The sequence below is a fragment of the Hakea prostrata genome, chromosome 8 (genome assembly GCF_041222555.1).
Source record: "Hakea prostrata isolate BN-2017 chromosome 8, UWA_Hpros_2, whole genome shotgun sequence".
In the NCBI taxonomy this organism is placed as follows: Eukaryota; Viridiplantae; Streptophyta; class Magnoliopsida; order Proteales; family Proteaceae; genus Hakea; species Hakea prostrata.
In genome coordinates, this window is record NC_142607.1 from 15,595,513 (window position 1) to 15,615,786 (window position 20,274).

A 20,274-nucleotide genomic window follows, 5' to 3' on the forward strand; every position below is an offset into this window, starting at 1 on the left:
GCTTGCTACTTCCCTTTCTAATCCTTTCATACTTTGTTTGCTCATAAATTTGGGTTTGATGAGGAGAGTTACATGATTGATCTCAAGAAAGGAGAGGGACAATCACAGAAATAGACAAAGTGTTTCTGCACTCTTTGACCTGCAAGCACATATCCAAAAATCGTTGAAGTATCGGCAAAACATCGCTGTGTCGCCAGCCACCGACACGGCGACATGAAGAGATATATTGAACATTGCTTGTAATTATTGATGTTTCTTGCTGATAAGCTCTATTAGTTAAGTGATGATGATGTTTTATCTTTAGTTTATTCAAAAACTCTAAAATAACTCTTAGGTTTTATATTATTTATTCATACTTTATATTAAATTACATTACTATCCTTACTAATTAGGAAAAAAACTAAGAAAATTTTTCCAACTGGTTAGATTTTCAAAAAGATTTACTCAATAAAATATTTTAAAAGAAAACTCAAATAAATCCTATTTTTTTTAAAAATTGCCAAATCTGAAAGTTTGTGATAATTAATTTTTTTCTTCTAAATGAAGATAATACTGTCATTTGGTTTCTTAATTTTAGAAGGGTAAAATAGAAATTAAACATCCAACCATAACGGTCTATTGAGTATTGACATCGTTAGAAGTGAAGAAAATAGTAGTAATTCCATAAAGAGCAGAGTCCTAACAGTAATTAAGCAATAATATAGGGACCAACAGTTTTAAGTCATTCAGAAGGAATTGGCAGAGTGCATATTAGGTCGGATAATGCTACATTGGTGGATTGGCTCAACGGCGGGTGTGGGAATGGTTTTGCTGAGGTGCAATCAATTGTAAGAGATATCAACTATGTAATACACCACTTTCATCGGTGTTCTTTTGTGTATTGTTCTAGAAAAGTGAACCTTGTTGCTCATTCTCTAGCTAGAAAGACCTTGTCCCTTGGAGGCAGGACTACATGGCCATCTTCCTCTCCTTGGCTCCTTGAACTATGTAATTAAGGTGTTTCAGCTATTGTCTTTAAATGAATGTTGGGTTACCAAATTTTTTTTTTTTTATTTTTTTTTTTTATTTTCATGTCAATCTTTACAATGTTGATGCGTGGTTTGTATATCTATGATATGAAACATAAAAACGAAGGATTCAAATCCTCACCACACAGGTAGTCTGTCGTCCCATGCTCTCATCCTCGCAAAGGTCTTGACACGAGTGGATAATAAAGCTTTCACATGGTATGATTCAACAAATAAGCTGTTCTTGATTTTCTCCCTGCCCTACCTAAATTTCGGTGGCATCTCAAACTCGCTCCCTGTTTTCCGGACACTTTCAAGGAAAACTTAGTTGGCAACTTATAAAATGATTAAGAATGTGAAGTCAAAAGACTGGTTCTTGAACTAGTATGCTAGAATGGCTCTAGAGGACTAGTCTTCTGATTGCACATCCCTTTGGAAATATTAAGATATCCATGATCGGAATTAGCACGAAACAAATGAAGTTCCAAAAAACCATATGAAATTACTTTTGACAGTATCCCTCGCCTAACTCTCAATCCCATAATCTATTGTTTTTTGATCTAAATCCAAGATCAGATAACATATTGGAGACTGGAGAGGAGTGAAGTAAAACCTCACTCAAAAATATTTGCGAGACATTCATTACTAAACAAAGACGATAGAGAAAGGTCCAAGACCTCACTCGCCCCAACGAAGGGGAAAACCATCGATTGATTACCTTGAACCTCAACAGCCAAATACACAAGGACTACAGCCAACTAGAAAGAAGCGTCAGGGCTGAGAGTATCTAATGCATTTGCAACCCCAGGAAACGAAGAGAAGAAAACGAAAGTCGTGGAAATTGAAGAACGTTTGAACCGGGCTTTCATGGGTATGTGTTAATCGGATCTCTCAAAACGGATCTTTTCACTTAAAATTAACCTTTTAATCTCAGCCTTCCTGGTGGTGCTGCACTACTGCACGCTGCAGAGAGAAGTGCACAGCAGAGGGTTCTTATCACATGCAAAATTTTGGGAGGCATACAGCAGCATCAAAATTAACCTCTTCTTGGATCGTTCGTGTATGGAGAACTCGAGATAGGCAACCCCGTCTACACTCAAAAACCCAATTGTACGTGCAGCACATCAGCTGCATTCTAAATACTCTCTAGAGGAATTCCATGTACAAACATTTCAATAACCTAGGGTTAACTTAGCAGCAGGAATCCGTAATGAAACTGGAAAGTCTCACATTGAAAATGCAACCCATCATTTTGGGAGAAAGAAACACAGGTTCATGAGCCATCAGAAACGAAATCAAAAATGAAGAAACCGAGAATCAAAATATAGGAGAGATTAAATGCTCAAATACATATGTACAATATTTGAAGTAAGATAACCTGTACATGGTGCTATTTACGTTGTAGTTATCCTACATGCTCCCGCCATGGAAATCACAGGTCAGAGCTCAGAATATGGTAGTCTCTTAACCACCCAGCAACACAACATGGATAATCAACCCTGAAGGTGTAACCAAAAAGGACGATGACCCCCTTAGGTCCTGGTCATATACTACATTAAAGAAATAGGCAAATGCAGAAAAAAGCTATCATATTTATCTGAAACACAGCATTTAAGGTTCAAGCCTGAACATTGGCTTTGTTTCCGGCAAGGATGATGGATATCTCCAGCCCTCTGCTGAATGCTTGGTTAAAGAGAAGACGCGACTGGAAGGTAGAAACAAATGGGAACCATGATAAAAATGCCACTGGTGCAAATATAATTACACCCATGCCAGCATCATAATATCGGCCAAACTCACGTATTGAGTCCCAAAGTCCCAGCCTCCTTACTATCTTCTTCCATGTGATGGCTAGCTGTGAAAATCAGAAAAGCAAGAGGTTACTAAAGGGAAAATGAAATCTATCACCTAAACTTAATGAGAACATCAAAGACTCGGAAAAGATTGTCAAAACACTAATACCAATCCCAACCTCAAAGACATTGAGTTGGCAGATACTCTTCATGTAAAATTCTATGTAATGTCCTTATCAAACTAGTTTGATTATGAAACAATATAAAATGGCCAGAAACCCCAAATAGCAGCTTTAAGATGAGGAATCTTGCTGCACTTTGATAACAAGACAACATTAACCCAAAACTGTAATGGCAAACTATACTTCCTTAGAATATTTATCCAACTCAAATTTGATTTAGGGATATTTTTGTCCCACACATTCAACAGTGATGCTAATATGTTATTAGCCAAGAATTTACTTTGGGTTTGATTGACACAAATTAGATGTAAGAATTTTCCGTATACAATTCAACTAGTGATGCAAAAAGTCAGAAACAAAAGTAGTTCTGATAATATATGGCATAGGATGGTTACTTCTACAAGATTCTCTCTCATAAGCGGAAATATAAAATTTTAAATATTAGGTGTCAGGGAAATAGAAAGTTAGTTGTCATCCCAAGTCTTAGCTTGCTATGCTTTCAAAAGGTAGTGAGTCTCAAGTTTAAAAGCATAGTTGTCAAACTACTTTCTATAATAAGCTAAACAAACGTTGAATAGTCACATTCATTCAAAAAAAGCAACCATTCAAGAATTATAATTATGAAAAATTATTCAAAAAAAGAACATAAACATAAGTTCATCTCATCAAACGATGGTTGTCAAAGTGTCCGCCTAGGCATTTACTAATTCATTGATTCTTGATGTTGAGTATGGCTCATGCTTCACATTCTTTTTGTCCGACAGTTTGGGGAGGCCGCCCCGGAACAAATATAGGTTCTATGTCACTTTGGGCCTTGGAGTTCCTTTGTAGATGGGGAGTCAATTAAGCGGTTGAAAATAAAGCGTTGAAAAACCACTTTGCCGCCTAGGCGGACGCTTTGACAACTATGTTTGAAAGGCTTAGTGCTTTCAACTTTGGAAGTTTCTCTCTCAAAGGAGTAATTTATTTTCTTCAAGTTACTATTTTCTCTAGCAGAGTCTTAAAGAAGGAATGTACCCACTATAGTTCTTAATGGAGGATGTTTATGGAATCTTTGAGAAGGAAATGGCTCATTTACTCTGAATTGATCAGCAATGGTGAATGGATTTTCTTTTTTGCTTTTCCCATTCGTCTCAAAGTTAGAAATAACTAGGGCTGCAACATGGATGGGCTGGGTAAGGTTTTTGCAAGCCCAATCCCAGCCTTGAATGCTCTTAGCTAAGCCTATTCCTGCCATGACCCTGATTTAGGGCCCAAGATTCTTGTCACTCTCAAGTGCATTGTAGAGCTTATATTTCCCCCCACCCTCTCTCTTGGGGTTTGACAGTGAATTATATATTAGCAAAAAATAAAAGATAAAGAAGAAAACATTAAAAAAATCACTTACTGATAGAACACCCCAGCCAGTAGGAACATATGCTAGAACACTTGCAAAAATATCTGAAATTGTCAGATCTCCTACGGCAACAACAACACAGATTGCAGTAATAATACTTAAAGCTAAAGCTCCCTGTATAAAACGCATTAACAGCTGGATGTTGGTTGACTTCCGGGGGCTAAAGGTGAATATCTGCATAAGAATAGAAGATACAAGTATATAACTGAGAAATTAGCGCTAAAAAGAGCCATACAGAAATTTCATAGCATTGGTGTTGAATAAAATATCGGCCACAGAAGAAAAGATACTAGGGCTGTGCAAACCTTGAATATCATGATAATCGCCACTAGCACAACCCAGGAGAACCCGTAAATCTGTAGATGAGAGAGGCAATCATTATTACAAGAAGAAAAAAAAAAGCTAGTTTAGGAAAGCACAGTTAAAATCAGGATCCCAAAATGTTTAATACATTCAAAATTGACTAAGAAAGCACAGTTTACATCAGGAACCTAAAATGTTTAATACTTTCAAGATTGACTCTAAGGGGATGCGCAAATTTATGGTCAAGGAATTACTCATGTTTATTTGGTTCTGCCTTCATAAATATTGAGAGTTTATTCTGAAACTTTGGCTATTTTAACCCAATAGAAGGGTAGCCAATGCATGAGGCTCTTCAACCACTGGGGGGCAAGGGAGGGTTACAAATTTTGCAGTCTTACCCGTGCTTTTCAGGAGGATATTTCCAAAAGCTTAAGATTCTTTGACACATCCAAATCTATACTCAACTAACTTGCTACCATATATCATATTATATTATACTATCTAAAAAGGGCTCATGTGAAATTGACCTAATAGAATATCTTTATGCCAACTAAGGGACTCATATAATTCAATTCGGATCTGAAATTTGACCAGAGGTAGATCCAAACCATAATCTATGCAATGGTTAAAGTTGCCACACACCATTCTAGTTTCCATGAGGCAAAAACAGGTGGTCTGTATGGGTATAGGAAGGGATCTTATCCCACAGGTTATACCAATACACAAGCAGAACATCATTTTCTTTTATCATGCATATTGACACTAAATCAAAGCCAACAAAATTAAGAAGATAATTCAAAGGGATGATACTGGAACCAAGTTAAATCACCATCACACAAACAACACAAATAAAGATAGTCAAAAACCCTTTTTCTTTCTCTTGTGTTGGGGGAAGGTAGTGAGGATAGTGTAAGTGAAGAAGCATACCGCCAGTGAAGTGCTATCTTTTTTGAACTGGAGTTTGTAGACAACACCATACTGGAATAAGAAAAATCGCAAGCTCAAAATGGTTTCCAATATCCGACCTCTCAGTGTATGGATATGCATCTGTAAAAACAGAGCGGGAGAGAAAGAGTGAGAAATGGAAAGACAAAACAGAATAAACACAGAACAACAAATCATGCTCAAAGCATGTGAGAACAGAAATTAAAAGCAATGGGCAGTAGATGAATCTTAATTGAGCAATATTAACAGCCATAGAATATTCAAAACTACACAAAATTGTAGTGTACTGATACACAACCCATGACCTGTAAATCCGCTACTGAATGCAAAACCACATTCATTCCAGGGACTCCAAATACATAATTTTTCTTACCAGAATATATCTGTATCCAACTGATAAGTAATTGCATTCAGATTCAGATAGTTACTTACCAGACCGGATAATATCCGGTTAAAGTTTTATCTAATTAGAGTAACATGGTTTCATTTTTTTTCAAAACATATAATAGATTTAAATTTCAACATCTTACTTAACGAGGGAACCCTACTTGGCCACTTACCCAAGTTACCCCAATACTCAATCTTTATCCTAGGAACAAGAAAAAAGGAAAATACAACAATAAGCCTTCCAATCAGTTTTGTTTGAAGTCATGCTAGATACAAGGCATAAGCTATGCATATCCTTTCTCACCACTTCTCTTAAGGTTATCTTAGGTTTGCCCCTAGCTCTTCTAGTTCCTTCAATCTGAATTATATCACTTCTCCATACAGGGGCATTTATAGGTCTCTGTTGAACATGGTCATGCCACCTCAAACAACTTTCCCAAAGCTTATCACTTATGGGCCTAGACCAACTCTAATATAATCATTCCTTTTCTTATCATTCCTAGTTTTGCTACTCATCCATCTTAACATCCTCATTTCTACTACACTGAGTTTATCTATATGATTCTTTTTAACAGGCCAACACTTTGCACCGTACATCATAGTTGGTCGAACAACGATCCTATAGAATTTTCCTTTAAGCTTTAATAGAATACGTTGATCACACAAGACCTGGACGCACCTCTCCACTTCATCCACCATATTTTAATTCTTTGGGAAGCATTATCCTATATATCACCTCTTTTATTTATGATTGAACTTTAGTACCTAAAAGAATCACTCTGAGGAATCTCCTTATCGTCTAGTTTCACCACCTCATCGTTTGCCCGATCATGACTAAAGTTACAAACTAGATATTTTGTTTTCGTTCTACTTAATTTAAAGCCTCTTGATTCTAAAGTTGCTCTCCATGATTCTAACTTGGTATTAATCCCCATTTAAGTCTCATCTATCAACACAATATCATCAGCAAAAAGCATACACCAAGGGACCTTGTCTTGAATGTCTTAGGTTAATTCATCCATTACAAGTGCAAATAAATATGGGCTTAAAGTTGATCCTTGATGTAGCCCTGTAATTGGGAATTCATTACTTTGTCCCCCTATTGTTGTTAGAAAACAAGCATTAAATAATCAAAACAACAACTGAACTAGAACAAAGAAAAGAGAGAAGAAGAAGAAGAGAAGAGAGATGAGGAACTAGTAGAAGAGGCCTGTGATTCTTGCTTAAGAGTCTAGATTCACAAAGCCATTTTATTTATAGCTTCTAATGAATCTAATACAACTTGAGAGACAAGTAATTGTCCTCTAAAAAAAGGAAACAAAAAATTACAACTTTAGCAACTTCCTAGCTCCTAAAATAGAAATTTCTGAAAATAGAAACTACCACCAAAATAGAAACTATGCTTTCTAAAATCTCCCAAAACTTACGTAGCAAGACTCCAACATTAGAAATAGAAAGTAGAGTAGCATCACTAACATCATACAAACAGATTTTACTGTTCACGTGAACAGTACCGGAACAGTAAATATTTCAAAGTGCATACACTTCAACAGTTCTTATACTTGTCACTGAACCATCATACATATCCTTAACTATGTCTACATATTTACTTGCAATACTTCTTTTCTCTAGTACTTGCCAAATTAATGCTCTAGGAATTCTATCAAAAAAAAGAAGAAAAAAAAACCCATTAGGTCCCAAAACAAAGCCGTCATTCTTCAAGGTTGGCAAAATGCGAAACCCTAGCTGCTCCGCCCCTTCAACCAGTAACCAATGGCATCGACAAGTGTATATACCTGGTCTATGTGTTCTCCCACATTACAGCCGAGGTGAGAGTCTTTCGTCTTCTTCGTCGCCTCCTTAGATTCAACCCAATCACAATCTGCTGTGTTATGGGATCTGAATTTGTTGTTCACTTGTTCTCCTTCTTGCTTTTCTTCTCTGCTTTTCAACTTTTAATTCTTTTCCCCCTCTTCTTTGGAGTTTATTTACTGCTGCTCAGTCGTCTTCTTTCTCTATATGTCCTGATCTTCTGAGCTCACTGCCACAGCTGTGGGTAGAACCACCATCTGGGTGTAAAAGATCCCCTTGACAGCCATGGTAAAAGACTCTTTTGACTTTTTTGGGGCTATTCTTGGCAATGGTTGTGCTGTAAAACCAGACTTAGGGTTAAGGATAGTATGGTAATTTTCCTAAATCTAAGGACTGTCAGGAATTTCCATCAAAGAGTATGGGTTTCCTAGGGTGTACAGGGTATCCTAGAACTCTGAAACCCTGCTGTAATGTCAACTCAGATCTGAAATTTTAATAGAAATCAGAAAACTAGGTTGGGGGGGGGGGGGGGGTTTAAGGCTTCTAGGGTTGAGTAAGGGATGATTCAAGGGTATGATTAGGCTAGAACTAACACTCATTTTGTTGTTTTACAATTTCAGAATTAATCCTTTAAGGCTATGGTTCAAACTAGGTTTCTTACTTGGCTTAGGACTCTTGGTTAGGGTTAGGGCTTGCTCTGATCGGGTTGAAATTAGGATGGAGGGTCACTAGGGTTAGGGGGATTATGTTCCTAACTTTTGGGAAATATCTAATGGTTAGATTTCCTTAGACCTGACCATGAATTTTAGGTCTGAGAAGAAGTCCGAAAATTCCAGAAAATTCCAGGTGGTCTAGAAGAAGGGGGGGGGGTAGGAAGCTGTGATGGGGTTGGGAGGGGACTGGATTAACCTGGGATTGATCTGGGGCTGTCGTTTGGTGGCTGTAGTTGATGGAAACTTGCTGGAAATTGCAGAACAGAATTCAAAAGCCTGAAAAAACTTTCTGGGAACTTGACTGATGTTGAATATTTGAAGAAAATCTTCTAAAATCTGCCGAGACCCCCTCAAAACAGGAACTCTGGTCCTTAATAACTTTTCATTCAATCCAAAACTGAAAATTACATACACTACTCGGCTATTTATAGCTATTACATTCTTTGAAATCAAATCAAACTCTACTCCTAACTGACTTCAACTAACTCTATCCAGATAAGAAACCACTAGACACTTTAATTGGGACTCTTAAATTAGATTAGAATCCCAACAAAGGACAAAAACCCAAATAAAAATTTTAATCAAAGGAAAACTCTTACAAAATAAGAAACCTCCTAAACGATAGGAAAGAGTCTTATCTTATATACAACTCAAATAAGAATTTAAAATGGTATAACTCACAAAATACTAACCCAAATAAAAAATAAATATAGATCCATCGCCCTTGGATTGAGGGGATTCCAACTAGACCCATATTGAACCCTAAAAGGTCTGGAAAATGACCAAAATACCCCTGGGGTACTCTTGTCAGCTCTGGATTGGGTTTTTTGGGCCTAGGGGGGGGGGGGTTGTCAACCATGGTCACATCAGGTTCTGTATTCACTTCTGAGATTGCAACAGAGCAGAAGAACTGGAAGTTGAAAGGTGTGGGCAATTGACAATAAGTAATTGAATAGTTTCTTGGATTGGATTATTTCCACATATCTGATAAATTTTCATGGAAACCATTTGTAAATTTCCTTCAGACATGGATCGGTGTCAAATAGTCTATTAGCTAAACGGACTTGGATACAAATAGTGGTATATTGGAGCCGAATCTGATCCGTTTACGGTCTACACAATCTCAAGAAGATAAGATGAATGGCATCTTCACTCTTATTTACGAGATCTAGACAACTGAATCATAGTTTCTAAACACTGAATTACATTCACAGTAGAAGAACCAAATACGAGCACCCTTTTAAACAATATAAAACCCTAGGATATTGCAATTATCTTTTTTGTAATAAAGAACAAAAAAGATAACTAAACAATTATGTTAGACCTAACCTGTTCCTCATCCCACCATGATTCCCAACTATTTTCTCCCTTTACTCCAACACCACCTTTATAAAGAAGCCAACTGATCCAATCATTGAAGTCTTCCACGGTCCTGTATATTACACAGGATGAAAACGAGGTCAGTATATGCAGTTGTGCCAGAAGCACTGCTTAAAAAAATTAAATTTACCACCATCCAATTAAAGAAGTCTGTGCATCAAAAACTACCCAAAAAAAAAAAAAAATCTTACTTCTGCCACTCAAATCCTGAAGGGTTGAAGATATAAGGTGCAAAGAGCCATGACAAGACAAGGAACCAACTACTCAGCGTAAGCAAGACAAAAGAAATTGCACCTCCATCCGTATAGCCATATGCTATGTAAACTATAAGAAGCAGTGCCACTTCAAGCCTGCATACAATAAATATTAAGATTGATTGCAATGCAGATGCGCTCAAAACTTTTTAAGAACACACAGAGATGAATAGAAAGATCCAGTGTAACCTATAACAGACAAACAACACTTACGCCTTTACAAAATGACTTCGCGAATATAGCCTGTAATTATCAGCAAACTTGATGTGACGTACCACAAACCCTCTACCGGTTGCTCGGTACTGTTGGGGAAGGTTTTTACATATAAATATCAGTATGCATTCTAATGATGTTAAATATGGCATAAACTTCTTAAGATAACAGTTCAAACAGTGATCATACTTTTGCACCTCCATGGAGTATTGTGCGCCCAAAATAATGAGTTCTAGTTCCTAAAGAGAACGTGAAGAAAACCGAACACAACTGGAGCTGCATGGTGATAAAACTGAAAACAGCCTGCAAATAGAAAACTCATTTTAGAAGCTTTCACCCCGGAAATACAAAGGGAAAGAGTGAAACTGACAGCTCATACTTGACACTTTACCACTAATGTTACTGGGTCAACACAACAAACTATTTGGGTCCATGGTCCTTGTCTGAACAAAGCTAATGTTTTATTTCCAGAGCAAACAAATGAAGTACTGCACTACTGCCACAGTAATGAAAGTTACAGAAAATATAATAAGAACAAACCTTCAACAATCCAATTTCAAGAATAAATCCCATTATCATTGGGATAGCCGTGAACACTCCTATTTGGAATAAGAATTGAGCATTTAAAGCTGCACTTAATGCCGTGTTACCCGACAACTTAGCCTTCTCATTAATTGCACGATCAACGCCAGAAAAAGCCTGCAAGATTTGGCAGCAGTTTGATGATTAAAAAAGTAAGGATGCCATTAATGTAGATAATAAATTAATTATTATCACCCTTTGTCTACTCCCAGATTAACATTTCATGGGAACATCATAGAAAAGGTAAACAACGATATAAAGAGTATGTTGGATTACCAGATAAGCCCTTCCATACAGAAAAATGTAAACAGTGAGAACAGTCATCTGCACAAATAATGACTTTGTCAGAAGCTTCCACTTTGGGACAACAAATATCAATTCAAACAGTTTGCCACATAAGAATAATAGAAGAAAACAGAAGTATATACCATTGTGCACACATAGAAACCAACAGTTGTGAAATAGAAAGACAGCATTCTGAAAAAATCAAAAAGTTGTCCAAGCCGGTATATGTCCCTGCTCAAGACTTGTTCTCCATTTCCACCTGCTACTTTGCCTTCAAATAGAGCAATTTGGTTCAACCCAACATCTCTTCCTTTCCCAACCTGTACAAAAGAGCATAATATAAGTTGAAAGATCTTTGCATTCAACAGAACCATACAAAAGACTTCAGAAGAAATGAAACCTGAATGTATTCATGGTGTGTAATGTTACCCTGCCTTAATGTGGAATTGAATCCTGTAATCAGTGTTTAATTTGCTAAATCAGTAGCCAGTCAATAAAAAAAACTACTTTCTTCTTGGAAGATGTACTTAACAAATTTTTTATTATTTAAAAGTATTTCACTACACCAAGAAAGTCTGGACAAATAAAATATGCAGGGATCTCCCCAACATTCCATCAACATTCAAAAATGCATTAATTGTAACAGCAACAGCAATACAGGTTCTTGGATTAAAACTGAAAGTACAATGGAGAATCTTATTATCTACAGTTATTATCTACATTTAACTGTGATAACTTCAACCATGCATTCCATATGTAATTTGCCACTTGGCAGCACACCAAGCTTGCCTTTTACAACATAAAATACTTACATCTCAAAGACATGATAAAATAAGCCACACAGTGAATTCGATAATCAGCATTCTATAAAATTTACTGCCATGCCATGCAGTAAAGTAGCAATACAAATATCAAAAAACCAAAACCATCAATAGATAATCCATTAGTAGACAGATTTTTCAAGCATACCTGCATATATATCTTCACTAATATTAATAACACGAGATGCCTTACTAATGCCACCACGGGATATATGAAATATCCTGTCAAACACATCAGGATGCCCATAGTGCATGCGGACCCTGTAAAATTAAAACACATGACTAAGTAACTTTCACCTAATACCAAATATATATTTTTCTTGGAAGCAGAACCTTTCATCATCATCACATGAAATAGTCAGCATATAAGTTTCATGGGTAAAAGAACAAGCCTTCAGGCCTAACCAAATATTTCTTCACTTGTCAAGGCGCACAGAACTACACATGTTATAAATCTCAAGTATTTCACATTTCTATGTCCAAGATTCTATAATCATAGAAAAAAGATTACAACATGAGAACAACCAACTTCTTCTCCCACTTACCTTGTTACTTTTAGTTGAGTATCTGCACATGCTTGTCTATCATGTGAAATCCTACCATAAGGTAAAGGGACATCCTCGATCCTCAACAACCCCCAACCCAACCTCTACACCAAATAGAAAATTGAAAAAGAAAAAAGAGAAAAAAAGAGAGACTTGCATGGCCACTGAAGGCAGTATTTTGAGATTTAGAAAATTGACTGACTTAATGACCACTGAACAAGTACAGTGAGTGGACCATCTATACTTCCAAGTGGAATGTGAAACAATTATAGAAATGTGTAGAATAATATTAATAATACCACATTCTATACATTAATATATTTAAATGAAGAATAGAGAGAAAGATATACAGAGAAAAAATAATGATAGATAACAGCCAAGCTGTTGTAACAGGCTTGGCTTAAATTAGCTGTATCCCTAGAACACCTTCTGTAGGTTTTCTATCCTAATACCCCTTTTCCATAAGTCTCAGATCTTGATAGAGGAGACCTGGGAGGGAGTCCTTCCCCCTCACAAGAGTTGCAACCAAAGATCAGCTGCTTTGATACGATTGATACCAACCTTGGAAGAACCCAATCCTGTAAACCAGCTCATGATGCAAGGGAATCCATTCCCTTTCGTCACCAATGTCAGATGACTCAGATCAACCCCCCACGACTGATGGATCACAACAGGTAACTTTCAGAATCAATACTAGTGTAATAGTAACTGTCTCCCAGCATCCGGGTTGACTGAGTTTTCTAGCCTCTTCCGCAATGACTCTATCTGGACAGCTTCTACCTCTTCAGATTCTTCTCGGGCCTGGCACAAGATCCTTACTCTCATCCTCCAGTCATTGGTACCATTTCTTCTCAAATTGGAGACAACTCTACATCATTTAGACTCAATCTTTGGCACCTTTTGAGAGTGCCATTTCATTTAGTCAGGCCTAGAACTCCACTGTCTGGGTCTCCCTAAGGATGCTTTGGTGGCAGATGTTCTCGGCCTGTCTGGGCTAGGTTTCTCTCCTTCCAACCACTCAGTGCTCAACATTATTTGGATTCCTTGACTATCTATCCAGCAAGGACCCACCGAGGAGAGTGACTGTGATCTGATGATTACCAAGCTGGTACCTTCACTGCTAAAGCAGCTTGGAACCTCGTTTGGTTAGGTGCAACAGCTCCATGGCACAAGCTTCTGTTTAAGTAACACGTCCCTTGTCACTGCATCACTGATTGGCATGCCTTCAATAACAGCCTCCCAACGCAGTCATTTCTTCGTCACCACAAATCAATGCCTCCCTTTTATTTTGCCTCGGCTGGAATATGTTGGAAGCTATTGATCACCTCTTCTTGGACTGCCCCCTTGGACTGGAAGGAAACCCTTTAAAATTGCTGGCCCAAAAGCCAAAGATTCCTTAGAGAATGGAGTTCTCAGGGACTTCTTTTTGTGATCCATCTGGGAAGTTGGCCTTTGTAAATCCATAATTTTATTTATATGGAGTGAAATTTCAGGAGATGGACCACCAACTCTAAGCCTATCCAACAAACTTGTATTCCATTTATTTTGAAATTAAACCAACGATTTTGGCAGCAACAAATTCCTTTTTTATTGACATCCCAAGGAAAAAGCATATTGATGTATCTTGAGGTCTTGATTGTATTTTCTTCGTGCCAATGCTTCGCCTGTCTGAAGCTACACTCTTGTTATTTTCTTTCTCTACCCTTTTTCCCTCTGTGGGGCCTTGTAGATTCAGTAATGAATTATTTTATCACCCAAAAGGGGGGAAAATCATTCTCAAATGAACAGACCGATGATCAAACCCCATTTTGAATTGATGGTTTTTTCATTCATTGGTAGATGAAACACCCAAATTCGTTTGAAACGTTACGGACAATCGGTTATTTATCAACTGCCATCTTGATTCATTGTATATCTAGTCAGGATTAAAGGATAAAAGGCATCTGTATCATTTTCAAAGTGAGAAGACTCTCTTAATGTGGTTCAGCATCACCCTCAACATACTGGACGGTATTTGCTTGTAGATGTCTCATAACATATAATTTAATCATGGTACTTCCAAGATTCAACACGACAATTCATAGTTGTCAAGGCTTCACCTAAGGCGCCCAGGCAGATTATTTGGCGGCCTATGCAATGGCCTCTTTATTGATATACTTGGCGAGTTGGTGGCCTAGGCAGTGGCCGCCTTATTGGTATTGAACAAGGTAATAAACCCCTGTTGTCTCGATTTTTCTTAGGGCTGCAACAGGGACGGGTTGGGCCAGGGCTTTTAAAACCCTACCTTGATGTAAACCCCAAATTATAGGGTTAGTCTTCAAGATTAACTCAAGTGAACTAGCAGTAAAATTAGGGTTTTATAACCTTTTGTTTTGGTGTATGGTTGACTTTGAATGATTCTAGGGCTTGGGGATAGAGACTACAGGGTTCAGGCATGACTTAGAATCTAGGGATTGTTGCATTTTCTGAACCTTGCCGTAATTAAAAACATTGAGAACTGAATTTCAAGTCAAGGAGTTAGGGAGGCTAGGCTTTGCTAGAAATTAGGGTTTCCACTGGATGGCTATGTTTATGATTAAGGTCAAAGGTAAAGGAGGGTAGGGGATGATGATCCTAATAAGAAATAGGATTCAAAGTCTTTGAAAGATCTAATTGAAAGAAGGCTAAGGCTCCTAGGGTTTTTGGGAATATTGGGCATCAAAGGAATTAGGGTTTAGACTAGGGTTTGGCTTGTCCAGTTGGGCTGAAATTGAGAGGAAGGTCACTAGGGTAGGGGGGATGAGGTTCCTAAAGTTTGGAACAGATCCAATGGTTAGATTGCCATATGTCTAACTTTGAATTTTAGGTGTTTAGAAAATCCAGAAAAAAAATCCAGGATATAGAAAAGGATACCCCTGAAGAGGGATTCAATGTTCTAGGTTTGTTTCCTTTTCTTCTTCTTCTTCTCTTTTTTTTTTTTTTTTTTTTTTGGGGGGGGGGGGGGTAGGACTTGGGTTGGGATAGAATACTAGGGAAGGGGAGAGGGATCAGGATGTGGGAGAAGGGAGGGGGGTGACCTAGAGTTAGGATTTTGGGGAAAGCCACTAATGCCGAAAGGGAGGAAGAAGGGGAAGGAGAGGGTGTGGAATAGGAGACCTAGGGTTGGGGAGGGAAGAGGGGTTCCACAGGCAATGGGGAGGGGGAGAATGGGCACTGGGAAGAGAGGGAAGAAAGACGGGTAGGGGCAGGAGTGGAGTGCTCGGGTACTTGCGCGAGGGAGACTTGAATAATTGCAGAAATAAGAATACTAATAGCTGCAGGCCTCCTCTTCGGAAACCTCACCTCCAACCAGTTCCCCTTCAAAAAAGTTTATTCAATAGTTCATCAAGCAGTCTCGTTTACAAGTAAAAGGCTATATTTATAGGTTTACATGAAGTATTCATACTAGGACTGAATATTCAAAAGCAATTCAAACTAAGACGTCTACTTAGACTCAAAATGGAAAGCAAAACAAACAAGGACTCTCAACTAAACAGAAGTGAAAACATATAATGACTTCTAATTTAAGAAGGAATCCCTTTGAGGATAGAACTCCAACTTAGGACCAAAACAAAGAACTTCTACTTTTCTTGGGACTCCTATTCTACTAAAGACTCTTAAGTCTTAACTCATCCTACAACGATTCAAATTGCAAAACAAGAGTAGGACTAGGCTCCTAGTAGAATCTGGACTACAATTACAGCAATCCCTTCCTAAGTAGGACTCCTAACTAGACTAGGACTCTTTAATAACTCAACAAAGACTAGCTCAAATATCAGCATAACATTAGGACTAGAATCCTAATAAAATTTTGGTTCTTCTTAGATCAAGTTGGGTTGCACCAGGTGATGTAACCATAGTTGTTAAGGCGTCCAGGCACCCTCGGGGGCTATAAGGTGAGAGTCGCTTTGTTGAAATCCAATAAGTCGGGCGCCTCAGCTTCCGAGGCGTCACCTTGGACCCCAAGGCGTTCGACTTATTTGGTTTTTTTGTTGTTGTTGTTGTTGTTGTAAAAAAGATGCCAAATCAGTGGCCTATAATATAAAGACATATGATGCTAACCTAAAGGTCTTCATTGGTTAGATTGCACATCTATTGTGAATCTATGATACATGGAATCATATCCATTGCAATTCGATTGAAAAAAAAAAGGTTGCGAAGTTAAAACAATCGAAAACCAATTCCAAAACCCCAAATCGAAAACACAAAATTGCAGCGACAGTCTCTCTCTCATCCCTCTTTGCAATCACCGGCGATCATCCAACTCTCTAGTTGCTAGCGGTAACTGGTAAGTGTCTTTTTCTTTTTTTTCTCTCCTTTTTTCCTCTTATGACGGTGACGGAACTAATTTTTGACGCCCAACCTGTATAGACCTCCCTTTGTAGCTAGAGTTGCAGCACCAGACTACCAATTCAAGTTGCAGTGGCATTATTCATCTCAGGAGAAGCCACGAAGGTTGGCACAACAAATTAGTAGATTCAGTACATGATATATACATTTTGTTTGTAGGTTGTACACCGTCTTCTCAGGCAACGGTATGTGTCCGACGACCCTTTTTTTTATTTTTTAAAGGTAGATTGGGCTAAAGAATTGGAAATAATCTTCCCGTTAATTTCTTTCTAGGCTCGTTTTTAAATATTGGAGTAGCTTCGGCGGTTTCAAGATTTCATCAAGCACCTTTGCATTCTTCATATTCTTCTACCTCTTCTGTCTTCATTCCCAATCGCTTCAAGTGCGCCCTTTTCTGTTTGCGCTTACTTCTTTCATGGGCTGTTGAGCTCATTTCATGAATTGAAAGAGAAGAATCTTTATGGTGAAAAACTGTGATTATCAACAAGAAATATCTTATTTGTTGGAATTTGGGTTCATAAGAAACGTGAGTTTCATTTTGTTTCCAGGTCATAATTTCTTTCTGAATCAACTTATTAACAAGGGAAGATTTTAAATTTAAACTTAAAAGTACTTGCTATGTCCATCAAAGGATATGAAGTATTGAGACCACTACCAAAAAGACTAGATTTTCAAGATATTTAGTGTGTATTTCTTGTATCAGGCACTCTCTTTTAAAGATGTCAGACATAGCTTGGCAACATGGGAGGCCACTGACAGCTGATAGGAGGAAAAGCGAGTGTAATTACTACAAGAAACAAATAAGAGGAGGTGGGGCCACTAGATTGAAGGTGCATCTAGCTGGTGGCAACAGGGATGTAACAAGGTGCCCAAAGGTGCAAGTAGAGGTCAAGAGGGCAATGGCCTCATATATTAGTGGTGGAAAGCAAAAGAGGAAAGAGAAGAGAACACAGAGGGATGAGTCCGAGGATGCCTGCTTAGATGACCTTCCAGATCCTAAGGATTATGATGAGTAGGGAGCAACAGAGGATTGATGACATGAGGAGGCAACAGAGGAGTCTGGGTTGTGGGTCCTCTAGAGAGCCGTTAGGTATGGGAGGCACAGGTGGCTCCCAAGTCCCTATGAGGAGGACTCAGAGTGTGAGGCAAGAGGCTCCTATCCCACGGGCCCCTACAAGGGGTCGAGCTTCGTCAGCACATCCTACAGATCCGGATCTTGAGATTCTTTGCAATGATCCGGCCCTATTTGCAAGGCCTGAGCATAAACAGAGAAAGTTGAAGCACTTATAAGGGAGTGTGAAGGAAAAAGTGGGGATGGCTTTCTCCAAATGAGCTTATTAGCATAGTATTCCAGCACATACAGCCCAGGGGCCCTACTATAGAGATATGATTGAGGAGATAGGCAGGGCTGGGAGTGGTGTACAGGGCCCCACTCCATATGAGATATATAATGTGTATTTGTCTAAGCATAAAGAGGACTTAAATGAGTACATTAAGGGATTAAAGCACATGTGGAATCATTATGGAGTGACTGTGACGGCTGATGGTTGGACTGGTCCCACTAGACAGTCCATCATCAATTTAATGTTGAATTGTGATGGGAGGACAGTGTTCCTCAAGTCAGTAGATGCATCCAGTGAGAAGAAGGATGCAAAATACATTTACAAATTATTGAAGCAAGTGGTGAAGGAGGTTGGAGTTGAAAATGTGATTCAAATTGTGACTGATAATGGCTCCAACTACAAGAAAGCTGGGTTGAAGATGCATGAGAACTCCAGGTATCTAAACATATAGTATTAATTTTCATCTCTAAATACTAAATACATATATTTACATCACACATATACATGTACACTTTATAACTTTGTATTGATGGCTTGATGCCTTGATGGATGGACAGATATAAGCTCTTTTGGACTCCATGTGCTGCTCACTGCCTTGACTTGATGTTGAAGGATATCGGAAAGGTCAAGCTTATGAAGAATACCGTGAAGCAAGCCCAACAAGTTAGCACCTTCATCTATAACCACAACTTTCTCATTTTTCTATTTTGGTTTCATTTGTGCCTTAAATCATATTAGATTACTTACAAATTTATGTATGTTTACTTTAGAGTGTTGATCTATGAATTTGTAGTGTCAAAATTATTTTTTTATTCTTCCTACTATTTTTTAATTTTTCTGTTATTAAAAATTATTTACTAAATTATGTATATTGCTAAAAATGTATGTATATGTATAATACATGTATAAGCTTCAAATGAATGTATGTGAGAGTTGAGACACCATATTGCTGTGATGGTGTTGAATTAATTTTTTTCTTCTGTTAATTATGTAATATATATTTAAATAATTAAAAAAATATATTTAAATATTAAAAAAACTAATTAATTTCTGTTTTAAATTTTAAGATAGCAGAGTATTAGTGGAAGCATGTATGTAATTTTTGGAGCATGTTGTGGAAATTTTTAAGATAGTTTGTGTGTATTTTATATATTTTAAAATTATTTATATATTAAAAATTACTTATATAGTTTATATATATATATATATATATATATATATATATATATATATATATTTTATATTTAAAAATAGGATGTTATTATTAGAAGCATGTATGTCATTTTTTGAGCATATTGTGGAGCTTTTCAAGATACTTAGTGTGTGTTTCTTGTATTAGACACTCTTTTTTTAGCAGTTTTATTGGTAAACTAGTAGTTCTATAGTGTTTATTATACTTGAAATAGGTAGTATGCAAAAATCCAAGTCAATTTAAGTGCATTTGAGGCTCAAAATTGACTTTTCAAGATTCAGATAAAAAGTATCCAGTTTCGATCGAAATGTCCATATCGATCGATATTTTTTCCTTGCTACCAAGTCAACTTACGGTTATGGACCATATGGTGTCCCTCCTAGCTATCAGATTCAGGGTCAGGCCAGTCAGCCACTAGTGGAGCCTTATGGTTATGGAGCAGCCTATGGAGCTTATGGTGTCCCTCCCACTGTCACCTATCGGAGTCAGCCACTGGGACCTTATCAGTATGAACCTTATCCTTCTCCTGAGAGTCAAGGTGCTCTTTCATTTGTTAAGCAAATCTTCCACACTATTCCACCACCACCAGTTCCTTCTTTGGAGATTTACAACTTCCCACCGTCAGGAAATCTTATGCATGTGGATGAGGCCACGTACAGAGATGCAGTTGCTGACTACGTCCAAAACTATATGGGGCGAACATCATGGGAGTTGTATTGTCATTTGTATGGGGTGCAGACGGAAGAGGGAGAC

At 37.7% G+C, this 20,274-nt stretch overlaps 1 protein-coding gene across 1 annotated transcript in view; it reads right to left on the reverse strand.

The window, feature by feature from the left end:
- Positions 1–1,799: 1,799 nt before the first annotated feature.
- Positions 1,800–20,274, reverse strand: part of GSL8 (glucan synthase-like 8) — a 102,222-nt gene continuing 83,747 nt past the window's right edge. The window contains exons 39-51 of the mRNA XM_089167276.1: positions 12,222–12,334; positions 11,653–11,705; positions 11,396–11,572; positions 11,244–11,291; positions 10,926–11,084; positions 10,575–10,688; positions 10,386–10,474; positions 10,110–10,268; positions 9,868–9,970; positions 5,609–5,728; positions 4,684–4,734; positions 4,370–4,552; positions 1,800–2,862 (exon numbers count right to left, since the gene is read on the reverse strand). Of these exons, the coding sequence (XP_089023402.1) occupies positions 2,626–2,862; positions 4,370–4,552; positions 4,684–4,734; positions 5,609–5,728; positions 9,868–9,970; positions 10,110–10,268; positions 10,386–10,474; positions 10,575–10,688; positions 10,926–11,084; positions 11,244–11,291; positions 11,396–11,572; positions 11,653–11,705; positions 12,222–12,334 (1,606 nt within the window). The 3' untranslated portion in view covers positions 1,800–2,625. The remainder of the gene's footprint in view (positions 2,863–4,369; positions 4,553–4,683; positions 4,735–5,608; positions 5,729–9,867; positions 9,971–10,109; positions 10,269–10,385; positions 10,475–10,574; positions 10,689–10,925; positions 11,085–11,243; positions 11,292–11,395; positions 11,573–11,652; positions 11,706–12,221; positions 12,335–20,274) is intronic.